At 43.8% G+C, this 19,787-nt stretch overlaps 2 protein-coding genes across 2 annotated transcripts; one reads left to right on the forward strand and one right to left on the reverse strand.

Annotated features, from left to right (window-relative positions):
* Nucleotides 1-631: 631 nt before the first annotated feature.
* On the reverse strand, nucleotides 632-18,366 carry LOC311028069 (uncharacterized protein). Its single transcript, XM_084032339.1, has 2 exons — nucleotides 18,145-18,366; nucleotides 632-3,060 (listed from the first exon to the last, which is right to left on the reverse strand). The coding sequence occupies exon 2, from the start codon at nucleotides 2,002-2,004 to the stop codon at nucleotides 913-915; it is 1,092 nt and encodes a 363-aa protein (XP_083888465.1). The 5' UTR covers nucleotides 2,005-3,060; nucleotides 18,145-18,366; the 3' UTR covers nucleotides 632-912.
* Nucleotides 12,782-19,204, forward strand: LOC311028074 (major histocompatibility complex class I-related gene protein-like). The gene is made up of 5 exons (XM_084032346.1): nucleotides 12,782-12,923; nucleotides 16,167-16,433; nucleotides 17,702-17,980; nucleotides 18,433-18,726; nucleotides 19,064-19,204. The coding sequence occupies exons 1-5, from the start codon at nucleotides 12,866-12,868 to the stop codon at nucleotides 19,174-19,176; spliced, it is 1,011 nt and encodes a 336-aa protein (XP_083888472.1). The 5' UTR covers nucleotides 12,782-12,865; the 3' UTR covers nucleotides 19,177-19,204.
* Nucleotides 19,205-19,787: the final 583 nt, after the last annotated feature.

Consider the following 19,787-nt stretch of genomic DNA (forward strand, 5'->3'; position numbering starts at 1 on the left):
ACTGATTGATTGATTGATTGATTGATTGATTGATTGATTGATTTGTCTTTATGGATTATCAGAAAAAGAAAATAGGATCACATGTCAAAGTGAAAACACGTATTTCCATCGTGATCCAAAGATGTTAGAAGACAAAGTAAACACAAAGAAGACATTCAACATAAAAACTACATAAAAAGTTAAAATATATTTCATCACCTGTTAGAGAAATAGAAAAACATCTCCAACACAAATGAGGAAAAATAACATCATCATCAATCAATCCATAATCCATAAAATCTCTCTCTCTCTCTCTCTCTCTCTCTCTCTCTCTCTCTCTCTCTCTCTCTCTATCTCAGGTGTCCACATTTACCAGAGGATGGCTGGCTGTGAATGGGATGATGAGACTGATAAAGTTAATGGTTATAATCAAGAGGGTTATGATGGAGAAGACTTCATAGCGTTTGACCTGAAGACAGAGACATGGGTCGCTGCAAAACAACAGGCTCTCCTCACCAAACACGAGTGGGATGCTGATAAAGCTCTGATAGAACAGTATAAACACTACCTCACCCAGATTTGTCCTGATTGGCTGAAGAAGCATTTGAACAACGGGAGGAGCTCTCTGCTGAGAAAAGGTAGAATCACATGACCTGATGTGGTTTCATGGACACCATGTTCATGTTTACATTTACATTTACATTTAGGTCATTTAACAGACGCTTTTGTCCAAAGCGACTTCCAATAAGTACATTTGTCAAAAGAAGGAAACAAAGAAACCACAACATATCATTGCCGATAAAGTAAGAGAACAAGTGTTAGGTCCTCATCTGAGTAAAGAAGTACCTTAAGAGGAGGGGGGGGGGGGGGGGGGTCTTGAGCCTTTTTCGGAAGATGGCAAATGACTCTGCTGTCCTGACATTGGTCGGGAGTTCATTCCACCACTGAGGCGCCAGAACAGAAAAGAGTCTGGACTTTGCTGAGCGACATTTGTTTGATTTCAGTGATGGTGGTACCAGCCGGCCAGCTGAAGTAGAGGAGCGAAGTGCTCGCTTCGGGGTGTGAGGTTTGACCAGTGTTTGAAGGTAGACAGGTGCTGTTCCATTGATGGCCCTGAAGGCCAGTGCCATCGTCTTGAATTGGCGGGAGATGACCAGTGCTTGGACCAGGAGTTGCATCCTTTGTGAGGAAGGTCCGAATCCTGCGGATATTGTAGAGGGTAAATCTGCAGGATCGGGCCACAGCAGTGATGTTGGGGGTGCAGGATAGTTGGTCATCAAGGATTACACCCAGGTTCCTCGCAGTTGACGACGGCAATACTGTGATGCCCTCGACAGTGACCGACAGGTCCATGCGAGGGCAGTCTTTCCCTGGGATGAAGAGGAGTTTGGTTTTATTCAGGTTAAGCTTGAGGTGATGTGCAGTTGTCCAGACAGAGATGTCCGCCAGACAGTTCGAGATGCGAGTCGCAATGTGAGTGTCAGAGGACGGGGGAAAAGAGAGGAACAGCTGGGTTTCATCTGCGTAGCAATGGTAGGAGAATCCATGCGATGTAATAACAGAACCTAGTGATCTGGTGTATAGTGAGAACAGAAGCGGTCCTAATACTGAGCCTTGAGGGACACTCATGTCCAGAGAACAGGGTTTGGACATAGAGCCATTCCATGTGACCTGAAAGGTGCGATTTGTAAGGTATGATGTAAACCAGGTGAGAGCAGAGTCAGTTATGCCAAGTTCAGCCAGAGTGAAGAGGAGGATTTGGTGGATTTGAGCCAGGTCCTCGTGCTGGCCCGATTTCTTCCATTTTCTCTCTGACACTCGCAACAATGATCTGTTGGTTCGCAGAGGTTCAGACAGCCAGGGAGGGGAGGGAGATGATCGCGCAGGTCGTGACATTGGGGGACAGAGAGTGTCCAAAGAAGAGGAGAGTGAGGACAACAGGATGGAGGCTTCCTCAGTAGGCATTAAGGAGAACTGTTCTGAGGATGTTGAAGTCACCGAGGACGACAAGTGGTGTGCCATCATCCGGGGAGCAGCTCAGGAGGGCATCCATCTCATCTAAAAAGTCACCAAAGGTCCGGGTGGGCGATAGATCACTATGATGTTGAGCTTGAAAGGAAGGGTGACAGAGACGGCGTGGAATTCAAGTGTAGATCGGGGTAGGTGGTCCAGAGGAAGGACCTGGTAGGACCACCTGGGTGAGATGAGGAGCCCAGTTCCTCCTCCTCGCCCTGTTCGTCTTGGGGAGTGTGAAAACGAGTAGGCAGTTGAAAGGGCAGCTGGAGTGGCAGTGTTTTCTGGGGTGATCCAGGTCTCCGTTAGGGCCAGGAAGTGGAGAGTCTGCAGGGAGGCATACGCTGAAATGATGTCCGCCTTCTTGACTGCAGACTGGCAGTTCCACAGCCCCCTAGTACTTCAAGTTCCGTACAGGTGGAGAATGGTGGGTAGCAGAGATTGGATGGATGGGCTCCTCGAGCGAAGGGTGTCTGGTAAAATCTTCTCCAGTGTGATGTCTTGACTGGGATAAGACACATGGCTCCGATGGGAGGGGGTTGAGATGTTATGCCTACCTCAATGGACTTCCTCAATGGACTCCTGCAGATAGACTCCCTTGTCTTTGTTCAGCTGTCTTGACTCCCGCAGATAGACTCCCTTGTCTTTGTTCAGATGTCTTGACTCCCGCAGATAGACTCCCTTGTCTTTGTTCAGCTGTCTTCGTTCTGATGTCCTGGCGCTGCAGCTGACGCTGTAGTGACAGCCTTTTAAGTGCTCAGTTTACCTCATGCACAGACTGGTGCCCCTCCCTCCAATCAAGTCTATTGACTACAGCTAAGCTGGCTGAAACTAGCTAATTGCCCACTCAGTATAGATAGCTTCGCAAGAATTTAAACAACAAGCTATCAACACAAGACTAAATGTTACAACTAGCTTTACTCACACAATGCCTAAACCCAAATCTACAATTAGTTTCTGACTTACCAACAAGAGACAAAGCAGCTTCCTTCCTTTCTCCAGACAAAATGTGGCTTGTTCCTTCTTTTGTTTCTAACCGACATAACACACACACACACACACACACACCTTCATCCCCTCTGCCTCCTTCTCTCCTTTACCACAGTCTCTCTCTCTCTCTCTCTCTCTCTCTCTCTCTCTCTCTCGGCCCTGTTCCTGTCTGTCTCAGTTCCTGTCTCTCTGTCTCTGTCTCACCCTCTGTCCTACCTTCCTCATTGATGTATCTCCTCTTCATCAGTCTTATTATCTCTTCTGTCTCTTCTTTTCTCACTTATCTTCACATCACAGTTATTTACATTGAATACATACAAACATAAATTGTGTATGTGTCACTAAGGCATTTCAGATACATCAGACATGATCATTAATACACAGCAGATCATAATAATAAGGATAAAGAACCTCTAACCCGTCTCTCTCTCCTCAGACCTTCCCTCAGTGTCCTTCCTCCAGAAGACTCCCTCCTCTCCAATCAGCTGCCACGCTACAGGTTTCTACCCTCAAAGAGCTGTACTGATCTGGAGGAGAGATGGAGAGGATCTCCATTAGGACGTGGACCTCGGAGAGATCCTCCCCAACCATGATGGAACCTTCCAGATGAGTGCCGACCTGAAACTCTCAGTGGCAGCTGAAGACCGGAGCAGGTACGAGTGTGTGTTTCAGCTCTCTGGTGTGAAGAAGGACATCGTCAACACACTGGACGTCATCAGGAGCAACAAAGGTGAGACTGAGACCAGAAGTGATGAAGGTGGGAAGCACACGCTTAGTTTACGGGAACAGTTCATGTGTTTTTATGTGGACGGGGAGTTTTGTTTCCTAATATTGTTTAGTCGTCAGTTTCTTTCCTCTAGTTTGTTTCTATAATTTTAAGGCTTAGATTAATATTAAATCAATGCAGGTTATCTCATTTCAGCGTGTTCCGTGTCTAAAGATGACAATAAAATCTGATTGATTTGCTCAGATCTAGACCAGAATTATTACCATGATTTGATTTGTGCTGCATGTTGACTGTTTACATTGATTATTAGAGAAACATAATCTTGTTTTGTGCTCAACAGAGAATCCCGCTGACATGACCACCGTCATCATCATCATCGCTGCAGTGGTACTTCTCGTCCTCGGTGTGATTGGATTTCTGGTTTACAGAAGAAGAACTGTCATTTAGAGACCCAAACAGACACTGGGGCTGCGGTTGAATAGTAAAAAGTAATGCATGAAAGTCATTGTTAAATATGTAAATATGGATATAGTTTGTTTTCGTGAACAGCCGAGGTGTGCGTCACTTTAAATGTTGCCCTCACAAGGAATTGTGGGTCGGTGTAATCTCCTTTCCTTTCGTAAAGGAAGATCTGTTGCATCCTATGCTAAAGGAGATCTGAAAGGAAGCATTGCAGCTCCTTTCCTTCAAATTTAGAGAAATCAAGCAGCTCTTATCATGGCGGCCACTTGTTTACTTCCGGGTCACTTCTTGAGTTAAGAACCTTCCCAAGCAAACAAAGAAGAGTCCCAAAAACAGGCAGGCAAACTGACAAGGAAACAGAGGGAACACACAGACTATATACACCAGGACTGATTAGGAACGGGGCCCAGGTGGGAAAACATGAGGGCAGGCTGAAGAGACTATCAGACACAGCTGATATCCCCCCCCCCCCCCAAAAAAAACACCCTTACCTATAGCACTTTGATCACAGCACTACTGTACTTAAGGTATGTTTGCTGACGGCAACTACTTTACTCAGAGAAGGATCTAACACTTGTTCTATTTTAGCTCTTACTTTATCAGCAATGATACGTTGTGGTTTCTTTGTTTCTTTTGACAAATGTACTTATTGTAAGTCGCTTTGGACAAAAGCTAAATGACCTAAATGTAAATGTAAATGTTGGAATATTAGAAATAGCTTGTCGTTCCTTGAATCTCCAAAAGTAGAGCCGATGCCAAAGTTTTCAGCCATCAAACTCCTCTTTAAGTGATTGTTTTCCAACATTTATTTGATCCTGCAAATAAAAATCTATTTAAAGGAATTGCCTTCTGGTCTTTTTCTGCACCACTCAGCAATATAAAACAACACTGTGATCTTAGAATACATACCGAAACATCAGTTTGAACATTACAGTTAAGAGCTTATAACTGACAGGAAAACATCGGACCTAAATTATAACTACAAATTCCTTCACAACCATGAAAAACAGTATAAAAGAGGAAAAACAAGGACACCTGGTGGGCAAAGTAAACCGGTGCGTGAGGATCTGTGAAAACAATCTACAAAACTTTTATTTTGACAGTCAAAACAACACGATGGTACTGTGTTCTGCATCCCATCCTCTCCTATAATGCAGCAGAAACACTCATACAAGCCTTCATAACAACCAGACTGGACTATTGCAACATCATTCTCTATGGCCTCCCCTCCATCGACCTCCAAAAATCCATGTTTGCGGTGGTTATTTGTGTTGAATAAAGCACAAAGTCAGAAACTTTTCTTTACGTAGGGTTTAATCGATTTCTGGCTCCTTCTTTCTTGTGATGCACACATGTTTATCGAACCTTCCTTTATGTCTTTAAGCACTTAGAAAATGCAGAAACAGATGCAAGATTGTTTTTTTTAACAAAGCATAAGGTTTTACATCAGGATTACGTGAGACATGGGAATTTCCATCACATGGTTGGGGCTGAAAACTAAGAGTGAATGTGTGGATGTTTTGACCCGATGAGGCCAGGCAAATCTTTTGTGACAAAACTTTTGTGACAAACTGTTTCAGCCTTAAGATTATATAAAGTAAAAGTAAAATAACTCCTTTACCCAACCTTAGCGAGTAAATAAACAACAACAAAGTCTGCTCAAGCACTTTAAGTGTAACAACGAATGTTGCACATTGTGAGCATCTCTCTTAAATTAAATAATTAGCCGGCTGGAGGAGGCGTCACCTTAAGCAAAGTATGACTCTGTCAAAGCGATCCAGGTTCATCGTGATGCCACAGGGTAACAATTATACCAGCAATAACCTACTGACTGCTCTGCAGCATGTTTAATATATTTTATAGTATTCAACTATTCAGTTAATAACAAAATGTATGTATAACAGCCATGAGGTTGAGGTAAGAGCGCATGTTTATTTCTGTAAACTGTGTTGGACGTCACAAATATTTCCTCATTTGACAGATTTTTCTCCTGTGTGAGTTCTCATGTGATCCTGTAAATTTTGACGCCATCTAAATGATTTTAAACAGACTGAGCAGCTGAAAGGTTTCTCACTTGAATGGATTTTAATGTGTTTATTTAAATTTCCGCTCTCTGTAAAAGATTTGTTACAAACTGAGCAGCTGAAAGGTCTCTCTCCTGTGTGAGTTCTCTTGTGTGTGTGTAAATGATATCTCATTGCAATTTTTTTCTGACAAACTGAGCAGCTGAAAGGTTTTTCTCCAGTATGAGTCCTCGTGTGTCTCTTCAGGTCGCCACTTGCAATGAAACCTTTATCACACACTAAGCACCTGAAAGGTTTTTCTCCTGTGTGTATTAACATATGATTCTGTAAATTTCCACTCTGTGTAAAACACTTCCTACAAACCGAGCAGCTGAAAGGTCTCTCTCCTGTGTGATTTCTCATGTGTCTCTTCAGACTTCCACTGATTGTAAATGTTTTCCCACACTCAGAGCAGATCAATTGTTTCCCACCAGTTCTACATCTAAATTCACTGTCAGGGATTTCATTTTTCAAAGCCTTTAAACCTGACTGAGGTTCTCTGGTCTCCTGCCAATCATCATTGTGTTCATGCTCAGGTTCAGAAGAGTTTCCAATCTTGTCATCAGTATCTGGTTGTAAATGTGAATCTGAGTTCCTGGCTGGTTCTGGTCCTCCACAGTCCTCTTCATCATATTCCTTTTTCATGTGTTCTTAAACATCCAGACAGGTTTATCCAGACATACAGAGACTCTGGAGGGTCAGTATTGGTGAAGCTAACAGACACTTTCTAAAAACCACGAAGGAACTCTCCGTTTCTCGATGTTTCTACTGACGCCAGGTGCCATTTTGCTAAAAGACAAACATCCGGTTCCGCAGTTACTTGGTGCGTAACCTACAAAATAAAAGCACATAAACTTACATGACAAAAATAATATTGAATTTTTCTTGCACTTGCATCTTTCTTACTAGCCATGTTTAGATCATCTGAATAAAGGTTGGGCGTCCTGCTACATTAAAGTAGGGGGTAATTAGCTCAATTCCCAAACTCAACAAATATATAAGACACACACACACACACACACACACACACACACACACACAGCATAGAGCAGCCTGTTACATCAATGAAAACACACTTGGAGCTCTTGTTTGTTGTCGACAGCCAGACTGAACACAAGCAGACTAAGACACTACTGCAGAGTATGTGAGCTTCATTCATACATTTCTGCACATTTACATTTACATTTAGGTCATTTAGCAGACGCTTTTGTCCAAAGCGACTTACAATAAGTACATTTGTCAAAAGAAGGAAACAAAGAAACCACAACGTATCATTGCCGATAAAGTAAGAGCTAAAATAGAACAAGTGTTAGATCCTCATCTGAGTAAAGTAGTACCTTAAGAGCAACAGTGCTATGATCAGAGTGCTATATAGGTACGTTTTTGGGGGGGGGGGGGGGGGGGGGGTGTTAGTGGGTCATGCTATGTAGAGTCGAGGTGAAGTCTGAACAGGTGAGTCTTGAGCCTTTTTCGGAAGAATGGCAAATTACTCTTACATTACATTGCATTAGCCTGCAGATGATCACAGCAGAGCTGAGCAGTGTCTTGTTTTGTACTGTGCGTACATATAATATCCAGGACAACGACGTGCTATTAACGTAGCATTTATTGTGCAGACAATAATAACATAGGCTATACACCGCAGGCTATGCCGTATGCTCTGCCGGCGTATCTGAACTGACTAACTCCAAGCACTGTGGACCAATCACATTCCATGTTTACTTCAGGGTCCCGTAGGAATATTGGCTATCACATCTCAGCTATAACATTGCTGTTGTAACAAGCACTTTGGGTATTCTGTGTGAATATTACATCCCCCTTTCTTTGAGGAAATTGCCAACATATATTTCAGATGAAGTCCGAAGAAGTTATAAGCATAGTGTGAAACATCAAAACGAAATATATTAGTATCACATACAGCCAAACCCAAAACTCAAAATACTTCACCACACATTGGTTTATCAGATATCCCTTAGCTTGATCATGCCTGTAGTATAGAAACATATACTCGAAATACAATTCAGAACAATCAATAACATTTCTCAGGGCAGCAATGTACATGCTTTTATAAGTCCAGAACGACTCTGGGCTTGACTTCCCGTCCAGACCTTGTCTGATATGGGGCAGTATGAGTGGCAGTCTCACCCGTTGTCTGTGAGGTGTGTATTGTGTTGTTATGTGGTGCATGCTGTATGTTGTGGTTGTAACTTCCCTCAGTGTGGGTATCATGTGTTTCCTTTGTGTCCAGGAGGTGACGCCTGTTCCGTCTGTACTCCTGTCCTTCAGCGGTGCGTATGTGGTATGATCTGTCAGTATCAGCTGGCTGGATGACAACAGCTGGTTTCCAGTGTCCGTGATCCTGGAATCGGATGCTTTGACCTTCCTGCAGTGTTGACATCGGCTTAGCTGATCTGTTGTAGTACCTCTTCTGATGCTGTTGTCTGTGGACTCTCGTAGCCTGAACATCTCTGTGGCTGACCACGTTGGGGTGAAGTTGCTGATGGGTGTTGGGTAGGATAGAGCGTAAGCGACGGCTCATGAGCAGCTGGGCTGGTGATCTGAAATTGTCAACTGGGGTGTTGCGATACTCAAGAAGACTCAGATAGGGGTCTCGCTGATCAGCTTTGGCCTTTTCCATAAGCGATTTGGCAATGTGCACAGATTTCTCTGCGAGGCCGTTGCTTTGGGGATAGTGCGGACTGCTGGTCGTATGCGTGAACTCCCATGTGCTGGCGAAGATTTCAAACTCTCTGCAGCTGTACTGAGGTCCGTTATCCGATACAACCGTTTCTGGTATGCCATGCCTGGCGAAGGCTGCTTTCAGTTTGTGTATTACAGCGGAGGCTGTTTTGCCGTGTAGCTTGTCCAGCTCAAAATACCTGCTGTAATAGTCTACTGTAACCAGATAGTTCTCATTATTCCAAGTGAACAGATCAGTAGCAACTGTTTGCCATGGCCTGTCTGGGATCTTGTGGCATATCATGGGCTCTTTAGTGTTGCAAGGTCTGTGTTCGAGACAGATGGGGCACTTTCCCACCATTTCCTCAATCTGCTTGTTCATCCCAGGCCAAAACAGGATGTCACGGGCTCTCTGTTTGCACTTTTCTATGCCCATGTGACCTGCATGAATGCGGGACAACATCTCTGCACGCAGTGAGGTGGGGATAATTATTTTCTCACCTTTGAATATGATGTCATTCATTTGTGAAAGTTCATCTCTATGATTCCAGTATTCTGCTATGCTCTGAGGGCACATTCTTCTCTCCTCAGGCCATCCTTCTTTGAATGTCTTTTTTAGTAGAATGAACTGTGTGTCTTTGTCAGTTTCTGCTTTGATTTCTTTCAGCTTTGCATCACTGACAGGTAAGCTGCTGTATACTGTGTGTACCTGCATGTCCATGCCTTCTCTTAGGCTGTTGTCCTGGTCATTCAGTGATTTCCTGGAGAGAGTGTCTGCAACAGGGATGTCCTTGCCTGGTCTGTGAATGATGGTAAAGTCATACCTCTGTAGTTGCAGTATCATTCTCTGTAGCCTTGGAGGCGCTGCTGTTAGTGGTTTTCGCATAATGGACTCAAGTGGTTTGTGGTCACTTTCCACAATGACGTGACGGCCATAGATATACTGGTGAAAACGTTTACATCCAAACAATATGGCATATAGCTCCTTTTCGATCTGAGCATAGTTGACTTCACTGTCAGTTAGAGACTTGGACGCGTAACCGATGGGCTTGCCCTCTTGTAGTAGGACTGCACCTAGTCCGTACTTAGATGCGTCGACTTGCAGTCTGAGCTCTTTGCTGGGGTCAAAGTACGTTAAGACCGGGCCTGGCTCTCGTGTGATTAGCTCTTTCATCTTCCGGAATGCGTTGTCATGCTGTGCATCCCATATGAATTCACTCGATTCCTTTAACAGGTGACGCATGGGTGCATTGATATCTGAGAGCATAGGGGCAAATTTCGACAAGTAATTAACCATGCCAAGGATTGTTTCCAGCTCACCTTTGTCCTTGGGTGGCTCCATGTCTCTCACGGCTGCAATCTTGGCTGGATCTGGTTTGATTCCATCCTTCGTGATGAGATGTCCAAAATAGCTGACCTCGGTGGCACAGATTGTGCTTTTCTCCGGGTTGAGCTTAACTCCTCGCTCTCTGGAGCGCTGAAGCATTGCACGAAGGTTTTTGTCATGCTCTTCTTTGTTTCTGCCGTAGATAAGGACATCATCAACTATTGCTGTGACTCCCTGTAGACCTTCGTAAGTCTCATCAACTTTGCGCTGAAACTCATCTTGGGCGGATATCAGTCCAAAAGGTAGGCGGAGGAATCTGTATCGTCCGAATACCGTGTTGAAGGTGGTCAACATGGATGACTCCTCTGTGAGCTTGATAGCCCAGTAGCCTGACCTGGCATCCATGACACTGAAATAGCAGGCTCCTGCCAACTTGGATGTAATGTCGTCGAGGGTAGGTAATGGGTAGTGTGGTCGTTTTATGACCTTATTCAAGTCTTTAGGGTCAAGGCACACCCTCAGTTTGCCTGTGCGTGGCTTTTCTGCTGCCACCATCGAATTGACCCATTCAGTTGGTTCAGTGACTTTCGTGATGATCTGCTGTTTCTCCATGTTCTGTAGCTCCACTTTGAGGCGGTCACGTAGAGCGAGAGGGACACGTCTCGGTGGGTGGACTACAGGTGTTGCGTTGGGGTCGATGTGGATTGTACACTCGCCAGGAAACAGTCCTATTCCTGTGAAGACATCTGCAAACTCGTCCATGATTGGTACCTCAGCTGTGCCATCTATGGATAGTATGAGTTTAATTAGTCCAAAGTCCAGACATGCTTCTAATCCTAGCACTGGGGGTGCATGTGTGTCAACAACGTGAACCTTCAGCATTAGTTGAGTGTCTTTGTACTGGCAACTCATGTTGCATTTGCCTCTGACAACTAGTTGCTCACCACCATAGCCATAGAGTGGGCGAATTGAGGGCTGTAGTACATGTTGTATTCCCAACTTTCTGAAAATACGTGTAGGAATGACGTTTGCTGAGGCTCCAGTGTCTAACTTGAAGCTGACTGAGGTTTTGTTTGGGCCAATTTTCACATCTGCAAAGGCCTTGTCTTGACCAGTACTGTCTTTTCCTCTCACTGAATCAATAAACAAGTCTGTGTCTTTGTCTGGCTCATTTTCACCTATTGTGTGTACTGCTTTTCCTTGGCTGGAACGGCACACTTTTGCAAAATGGTTCCATTTGCTGCATATCTTGCACTGTTTTCCTTTTGCTGGGCAGCTGTCTTTTGCTCCGTGAGCCTTGTTCCCACAGTAGCCACATCATTTAGGGTGCTCTCTGTCTCCCTCTCTGTCATGCGGGTTTCTTTTGTAACTGCCGTGGCGCGTTTTCCAATGTGCATTCTTTGAAGGTTGCCGACCGATTGCATGTACAGTCTGTTCATACGGTCCACTGTTACCGCCAGTTATAGTTCTAAGCTGTGCTTGTGCTATTTCATGAGACCTGGCAATGTCTATTGCTTTATCCAACGTTAAGTCGGAGCCGACGTTCAGTAGCTTTTCTCTCACTCTTGGTGAGTGGATTCCAAAAACTACACGGTCTCTTATCATTTCTTCACTGTTAGCATAATTACAGTCTTTCACAAGCAGCCTCAAATCGGTCACAAACTGTTCAAACGGCTCGTTGATTCCTTGTACTTTTTCATGGAATTTATACGGGCAAATATGACATTTGTCTTCGGCATGACGTATGCTTCAAAACGGTCATAGTACGATTTTAACACCTTACTTTCATCTGCCGTAAGTGTCCATGTGTTATAAATGTCTCTGCCTTTATCTCCGACCCAAAGGAGTAGGTAGCTGCACTTTTCATCCTCTCCCTTCTTCTTGAAAGGACCAGAAAACATTAGCTCCACGTGTAGCTTAAACTTCCGCCATGCTTCGGGCAGGTTGCTAGCATCCCAGTCCACACGGGGTGACGGTACTCCAGCGACGTCCATTTCGTCCGTTGAAAATCGTTTTTACTCTGACACCATGTCTTGTTTTGTACTGTGCGTACATATAATATCCAGGACAACGACGTGCTATTAACGTAGCATTTATTGTGCAGACAATAATAACATAGGCTATACACCGCAGGCTATGCCGTATGCTCTGCCGGCGTATCTGAACTGACTAACTCCAAGCACTGTGGACCAATCACATTCCATGTTTACTTCAGGGTCCCGTAGGAATATTGGCTATCACATCTCAGCTATAACATTGCTGTTGTAACAAGCACTTTGGGTATTCTGTGTGAATATTACAAGCAGCAGGAGGTTAAATGCTCCTTTCAGGTGCGGACAGCGTTGAGAAACCAGAATAAAGGGTCTCCAGCGTCCTCTCACGCAGGCTGAAACAACATCGCTCCACTTTAACTTTCGTTATTAACCTCAGTGGCTTTACCCGGCTATTAGTGATGTCGGTGCTCAGCTAAAATCCCCATTGGCTCAGACGGAGGGTGAAGTCAGCGCTCCTCCTGGTCTCAGCCTCACTTCAGCCCGGATAGAGCAGCAGCTCGGACGTCATCACTTTGCCTCCACAATAATAACAAGTGAAGAGTTGAAGACAGCTTGAGAAGGACAGGTGACGATGGAGACGTGGACTGTGCTTCTTCTCCTGGCCGTCGGCCTCCACAGCGCGGCCGCAGGTGAGTCCACACTTTAGTTGTTGGCTTTTAAGTTGCTCGCTTGTAACAGAAGAACTGCGTCATGTCTTTAAGCCCTGTTTATATGAGCCGACGCTTCTTCTTCTCAGACTTGAAACTAATGTGATGATGAGGAGTGTAAACTACTAACGATGCTTCCTGAAGAAGAAACCACTCCACCAACTGGAAACTAAACTGGACTTTCACTTCACATGGAGATGAAATCAAATGAACAACGCCTCTTTCTACAAACTGTTTTCTGTCAACCAAAGTCAGGAACACAACTGACCTAAACAGGGCTGGAGCCTGTACTACGAAGCGAGTTCAACATACCCAGGGTTTCTTTCAGAGATCCAGCTTAAAGGAAAAGTTCGGAATTTTGGACATAGGACCTCATTTCCAACTTACCCGAGGTGATATAGGTCGGTGGAGACCGTTTTCAGCACAATTGGTCCAGTCCTTATAGTTGCACAAGTCACTGTTGCTAAACTGGTGTTGAGCTAGCGCACGTCAACGGTAACATCCAGCCTGTCACTAAAAACAGCTTTAACTGCTCCGCAGAACACCCGAGACAAATGTATTATAACGTCGGACTATCGATGTACATGTCAGTGTTGGTAGAATCATTTTAGAAATTAAACCAACCTTGCATTTTCAATGATAAAAAATTTTGAGGGACTAGTTTCTCAGCAGCAGCGGAATTTTACTTTGCGTGTTAGTAGTAGTGCGTAAAAACGAAACCTAAGCGCCCTACAGTCGTGACAGCTAGTACTCGTAGCAGCGTTATGAAAATGGTGCTTCAGTGTGCGTTCAGAAATTGCAACAATAAAAGTTACAGATGGGCACCACAGAGTTTCCACCGATTTCCATTACAAGAACCAGAAAGGAACCAACTATGGCTACTGGCAGCTGGCTTGGACTCCAGGACACCGGCGGAGACGGTGCTGAAGTTGCGAATATGCAGTGATCTCAGCATAGCTGGCAGTGGCTGTCTCCTGTTATCCTGATTCCTTCCCGCTAGCATAGGACTGACAGCAGCTGAATAAACTCGCGTGATTGTCAGCGAAACCGAATCCGTCTTCCTCTGTAGCCTCACTAGCCCGGAGATAATATCAATCCGCCGCTGACGTAGCCTTAGCAACAACAGGGAACAAAGTATAAGCTATTCCAATGCCATGCAAGGTTGGTTGCGGGAAGGAATCCGCCGGTGTCCTGGAGTCCAAGCCAGCTGCCAGTAGCCATAGTTGGTTCCTTTCTGGTTCTTGTAATGGAAATCGGTGGAAACTCTGTGGTGCCCATCTGTAACTTTTATTGTTGCAATTTCTGAACGCACACTGAAGCACCATTTTTATAACGCTGCTACGAGTACTAGCTGTCACGACTGTAGGGCGCTTAGGTTTCGTTTTTACGCACTAGGCCTACTACTAACACGCAAAGTAAAATTCCGCTGCTGCTGAGAAACTAGTCCCTCAAAATGTTTTATCATTGAAAATGCAAGGTTGGTTTAATTTCTAAAATGATTCTACCAACACTGACATGTACATCGATAGTCCGACGTTATAATACATTTGTCTCGGGTGTTCTGCGGAGCAGTTAAAGCTGTTTTTAGTGACAGGCTGGATGTTACCGTTGACGTGCGCTAGCTCAACACCAGTTTAGCAACAGTTTTATGTACCAATAGCAGTGTTTCCCACAGGATTCTATCGTGGGGGGTCTTGCGATCTTGTAGGGGGGTCGGGGGGCATGCCCCCCCGGGAGAACATTTTTAATAGATTTCATTTTAATGCATCAATTTGGTGAATTTTGAGAACCAAAATATGACATCAATTATTGACCAATTTCTTACAAACAGCTGGTACTGATACAAAATGTTGACATACTAAATGGGGTTGAGGAGTTTAAGCATTCAAGAAAAGATGAAAACAAAAATGACTAAAACACAGTGCTGAGCCTTCCAGGGTTCCCCAATTAGTTTTCACTGAGGGCCAAATTATGTCCAGGTTGCCAAGTCGAGGGCCAATTGTCTGTTTTTAAACATTTTTATTGGACCACTAAACATTGTTTTATGTGCAAATGTTATTATTGTTGCTGCTATTATTAGAAGTATTATGATTGTAATGATTAGTACTACCAGTGGTAGTTGTTTGTAGTAGCAGATAGTAGTAGTAGTCATAGCCTGTGTTGAGGGACAGATAAAAAATGTATGTAAGTCCAATATCAACGATTTATTTATTTGAATGCCCCTGGAGAATATTTTGATCAACAACAAAAAAGAACAGCACTACAGCAAGTGGTGCACAAGAGGAAAACAGATTGTATAACAGTGGAGTTAATGATATTTGTTTGCAGCGTCTTGCTTTTGTCTTGTAATTTGCAGACGGTCCCTGCGCACTCGCCCGTTCTCCGTCCAGACCGGACGGCTTATTTATGTAAAAAATCTGTGTTTTGGTCCTTGTAGCTCGTAGTCTATGATATTACGGTGGGAAAGAGGCATCATTTGTGTTTGAAAACGTTTCTCTTCAGATTTATTGATCCCGAATCTGTGAATATATTTCCAACTTTACAGAACTCTTTATTTCAGCAGGTTATTGCATAGTGTCACTGGGTCCGCACGGGCCGGACACTTTGCTCTTGCGGGCCGGATTTGGCCCGCGGGCCGCTAATTGGGGATGGCTGCTTTATACTATTAGTTTATTATGACTATTATGATTATTAATATAAGTGGGTGACTATTCCTCAGCCTTCCTTGGTGTTTTGGTTTTGACATACGCGCACGCACTGTCAAACTCGCGCAGCTATAGGGTCGGCGGGGGGGAAACAGAACGTTGATGAACCAAACCAGCCGCGAGGATTTCCCCCTATAATAAGCACTGCTGCCCTCCTGTTTAGGCCTATCATTAGAGCCGCCAGTTAAGTCCATTCAATGTGTGGGAAACCCTGAATATGTATCATGACTAATACCATTAGTAAAAAAAAAAAAAAAAGGCTCGGCCCAAAATCGCCATCGGCCCGATGGCCAGTCCAGCCCTGGACCTAAATATGAGACTCCTTCACTATTTAATATCAGAATAAACACAGTTTTCAAGACAAAAGCACCAGAAACATGTTTGTGTTTGTTGAGTACAGCAGATATTATCAACGTGTATTGAATGTAGTTCTGTTGGATTGTGTGTGCAGGAAAACAACATTGTTCAGTGATTTGTTGAAGATAAAAACTGAGATCATGACGTTCATCTTCTGTTGCAGAGATTCAGTCTCTGAAGTATTTCTTCACGGTGTCCTCTGGAGTCCCAAACTTCCCAGAGTTTGTGGCTGTTGGGTTGGTTGATGACGTTGAGATGGCTCACTATGACAGCAACACCATGAGAGTAGAACCCAAACAGGACTGGATGAGCAGAATCAAAGAAGATGATCCTCAGTACTGGCAGACTCTGACTGAGCTCTTAGTGGGTGATCAGCAGTTCGCCAAAAACAACATTGAAATCTACAAGCAGCGCTTCAACCAAACTGGAGGTTTGTTTATGTTTCACTTTATTCTGACAACATTTGGTTTATACTTTCATCCTGTATTTTAATAAACACACACACAGTCAGACAGGAACATGACTGAGACTACTGGATGCTGCTGGACTACACTGGTTCAGTGTTGCTGTCCATCCCATAATAAGCTCCAGAGGTCTGCTGACCTGAGAGCAGGTCCAGTGAGCGTCCCACAGCGAGCTGCTTCACAACAAGTGTGCTGCAGCAGCAGCTTGTTTCAGGACACACAGCTGATGGAGGAACATGAGCGGCTGCTTTCTGAACGGACCAGCAGGACTGGAAACGGGACCCGGGCTGCTTCTGCTGGTCCACATACCAGACCAGGCTCAGCAGGTTTCCATGAAGCGGGCTGACTGGACCTCATGGTCCACGTCTCCTTCAGATCTCAGCGTGTCCATCCCATCAGATATATGACTCCCAAATATATGCTAGAAGGACAGCTTAGCTTCACTGTCCGTGCCCCAGTGTGTCTGTGCCATAATACACATTTATATAACGCTGGAAGAAGGAATCCACCAGTTGATCAGCTGTTGATCCTCAGAGGAAGTCTTTATTTCATAAATATGTCAAACATTTTCTACTTCCACTTCCTCTAATATGAGAAATGTTTTATATCATTTTATATTAAATACTGTTCAGTGTTGTTCAGACAAAAGATTTGAAGATTTCACCTTTAACCTCTCAGAACTTTTTTCTGAATTAAAAAAACAACGATTGTGACATAAACAATAATCAGAAGAATAATGAGCCACATTATGGAGGATATTACTAGTATTTAGTGTATTTATGCCACAATAAACAATGAATCGACTGGTTGATCAACAGATAATCAGATTCAAGTCTTTTATTAAGAAAAAACAAACATTTTCTCAAATATGAGAATGTTTATTGATTGATTGATTGATTGATTGATTGATTGATTTGTCTTTATGGATTATCAGAAAAAGAAAATAGGATCACATGTCAAAGTGAAAACACGTATTTCCATCGTGATCCAAAGATGTTAGAAGACAAAGTAAACACAAAGAAGACATTCAACATAAAAAAGGACATAAAAAGTTAAAATATATTTCATCACCTGTTAGAGAAATAGAAAAACATCTCCAACACAAACGAGGAAAAATAACATCATCATCATCAATCCATAATCCATAAAAACTCTCTCTCTCTATCTCTCTCTCTCTCTCTCTCTCTCTCTCTCTCTCTCTCTCTCTCTCTCTCTCTCTCTCTCTCTCTCTCAGGTGTCCACATTTTCCAGAGGATGGCTGGCTGTGAATGGGATAATGAGACTAATAAAGTTACTGCTATTATTCAATTTGGTTATGATGGAGAAGACTTCATAGCGTTTGACCTGAAGACAGAGACATGGATCGCTCAAAAACAACAGGCTCTCCTCACCAAACACGAGTGGGATGCTGATAAAGCTCGGACAGAACGGAATAAACACTACATCACCCAGCTTTGTCCTGATTGGCTGAAGAAGTTTTTGAAGTACGGGAGCAGCTCTCTGCTGAGAAAAGGTAGAATCACATGACCTGATGTGGTTTCATGGACACCATGTTCATGTTCCTTCTTTTGTTTCTAACCGACAGTAACATTACACACATGTCACCAACACACACACACACACACACACACACACACACACACACACACACACACACACACACACACACACACACACCTTCATCCCTCTGCCTCCTGTCTGTCTCAGTCCCTGTCTCTCTGTCTCTGTCTCACCCTCTGTCCTACCTTCCTCATCGATGTCTCTCCTCTTCATCAGTCTCATTATCTCTTCTGTCTCTTCTTTTCTCACTTATCTTCACATCACAGTTATTTACATTGAATACATACAACCATAAATGGTGTATGTGTCACTAAGGCATTTCAGATCCATCAGACATGATCATTAATACACAGCAGATCATAATAATAAGGATAAAGAACCTCTAACCCGTCTCTCTCTCCTCAGAGCTTCCCTCAGTGTCCTTCCTCCAGAAGACTCCCTCCTCTCCAATCAGCTGCCCCGCTACAGGTTTCTACCCTCAAAGAGCCGCACTGTTCTGGAGGAGAGATGGAGAGGATCTCCATGAGGACGTGGACCTCGGAGAGATCCTCCCCAACCACGATGGAACCTTCCAGATGAGTGCCGACCTGAAACTCTCAGTGGCAGCTGAAGACCGGAGCAGGTACGAGTGTGTGTTTAAGCTCTCTGGTGTGAAGAAGGACATCGTCACCACACTGGACGTCATCAGGAGCAACAAAGGTGAGACTGAGACCAGAAGTGATGAAGGTGGGAAGCACACGCTTAGTTTACGGGAACAGTTCATGTGTTTTTATGTGGACGGGGAGTTTTGTTTCCTAATATTGTTTAGTCGTCAGTTTCTTTCCTCTAGTTTGTATCTATAATTTTAAGGCTTAGATTAATATTAAATCAATGCAGGTTATCTCATTTCAGCGTGTTCCGTGTCTAAAGATGACAATAAAATCTGATTGATTTGCTCAGATCTAGACCAGAATTATTACCATGATTTGATTTGTGCTGCATGTTGACTGTTTACATTGATTATTAGAGAAACATAATCTTGTTTTGTGCTCAACAGAGAATCCCGCTGACATGACCACCGTCATCATCATCATCATCATCGCTGCAGTGGTACTTCTCGTCCTCGGTGTGATTGGATTTCTGGTTTACAGAAGAAGAACTGTAATTTAGAGACCCAAACAGACACTGGGGCTGCGGTTGAATAGTAAAAAGTAATGCATGAAAGTCATTGTTAAATATGTAAATATGGATATTGTTTGTTTTCGTGAACGGCCGAGGTGTGCGGCACTTTAAATGTTGCCTTCACAAGGAATTGTGGGTCGGTGTAATCTCCTTTCCTTTCGTACAGGAAGATCTGTTGCATCCTATACTAAAGGAGATCTGAAAGGAAGCATTGCAGCTCCTTTCCTTCAAATTTAGAGAAATCAAGCAGCTGATATCTCCCCCCCCCCCCCCCCCCCCCCCAAAAAAAAAACACCCTTACCTATAGCACTTTGATCACAGCACTACTGTACTTAAGGTATGTTTGCTGAACAGCAACTACTTTACTCAGACAAGGACCTAACACTTGTTCTATTTTAGCTCTTACTTTATCGGCAATGATATGTTGTGGTTTCTTTGTTTCTTTTGACAAATGTACTTATTGTAAGTCGCTTTGGACAAAAGCTAAATGACCTAAATGTAAATGTAAATGTTGGAATATTAGAAATAACTTGTCGTTCCTTGAATCTCCAAAAGTAGAGCCGATGCCAAAGTTTTGAGCCATCAAACTCCTCTTTAAG

The sequence above is a fragment of the Eutrigla gurnardus genome, assembly GCF_963514095.1.
Source record: "Eutrigla gurnardus genome assembly, chromosome: 17".
In the NCBI taxonomy this organism is placed as follows: Eukaryota; Metazoa; Chordata; class Actinopteri; order Perciformes; family Triglidae; genus Eutrigla; species Eutrigla gurnardus.

Bases quoted from the DNA above. Each gene is read 5' to 3' on its own strand.
- LOC311028074 (XM_084032346.1), top strand. From the start codon at position 12,866: ATGGAGACGTGGACTGTGCTTCTTCTCCTGGCCGTCGGCCTCCACAGC. The intron at 16,434-17,701 runs GTTTGTTTATGT...TCTCTCTCTCAG, and splicing joins GCGCTTCAACCAAACTGGAG to GTGTCCACATTTTCCAGAGG. The intron at 17,981-18,432 runs GTAGAATCACAT...CTCTCTCCTCAG, and splicing joins CAGCTCTCTGCTGAGAAAAG to AGCTTCCCTCAGTGTCCTTC.
- LOC311028069 (XM_084032339.1), bottom strand. From the start codon at position 2,004: ATGATGGCACACCACTTGTCGTCCTCGGTGACTTCAACATCCTCAGAA.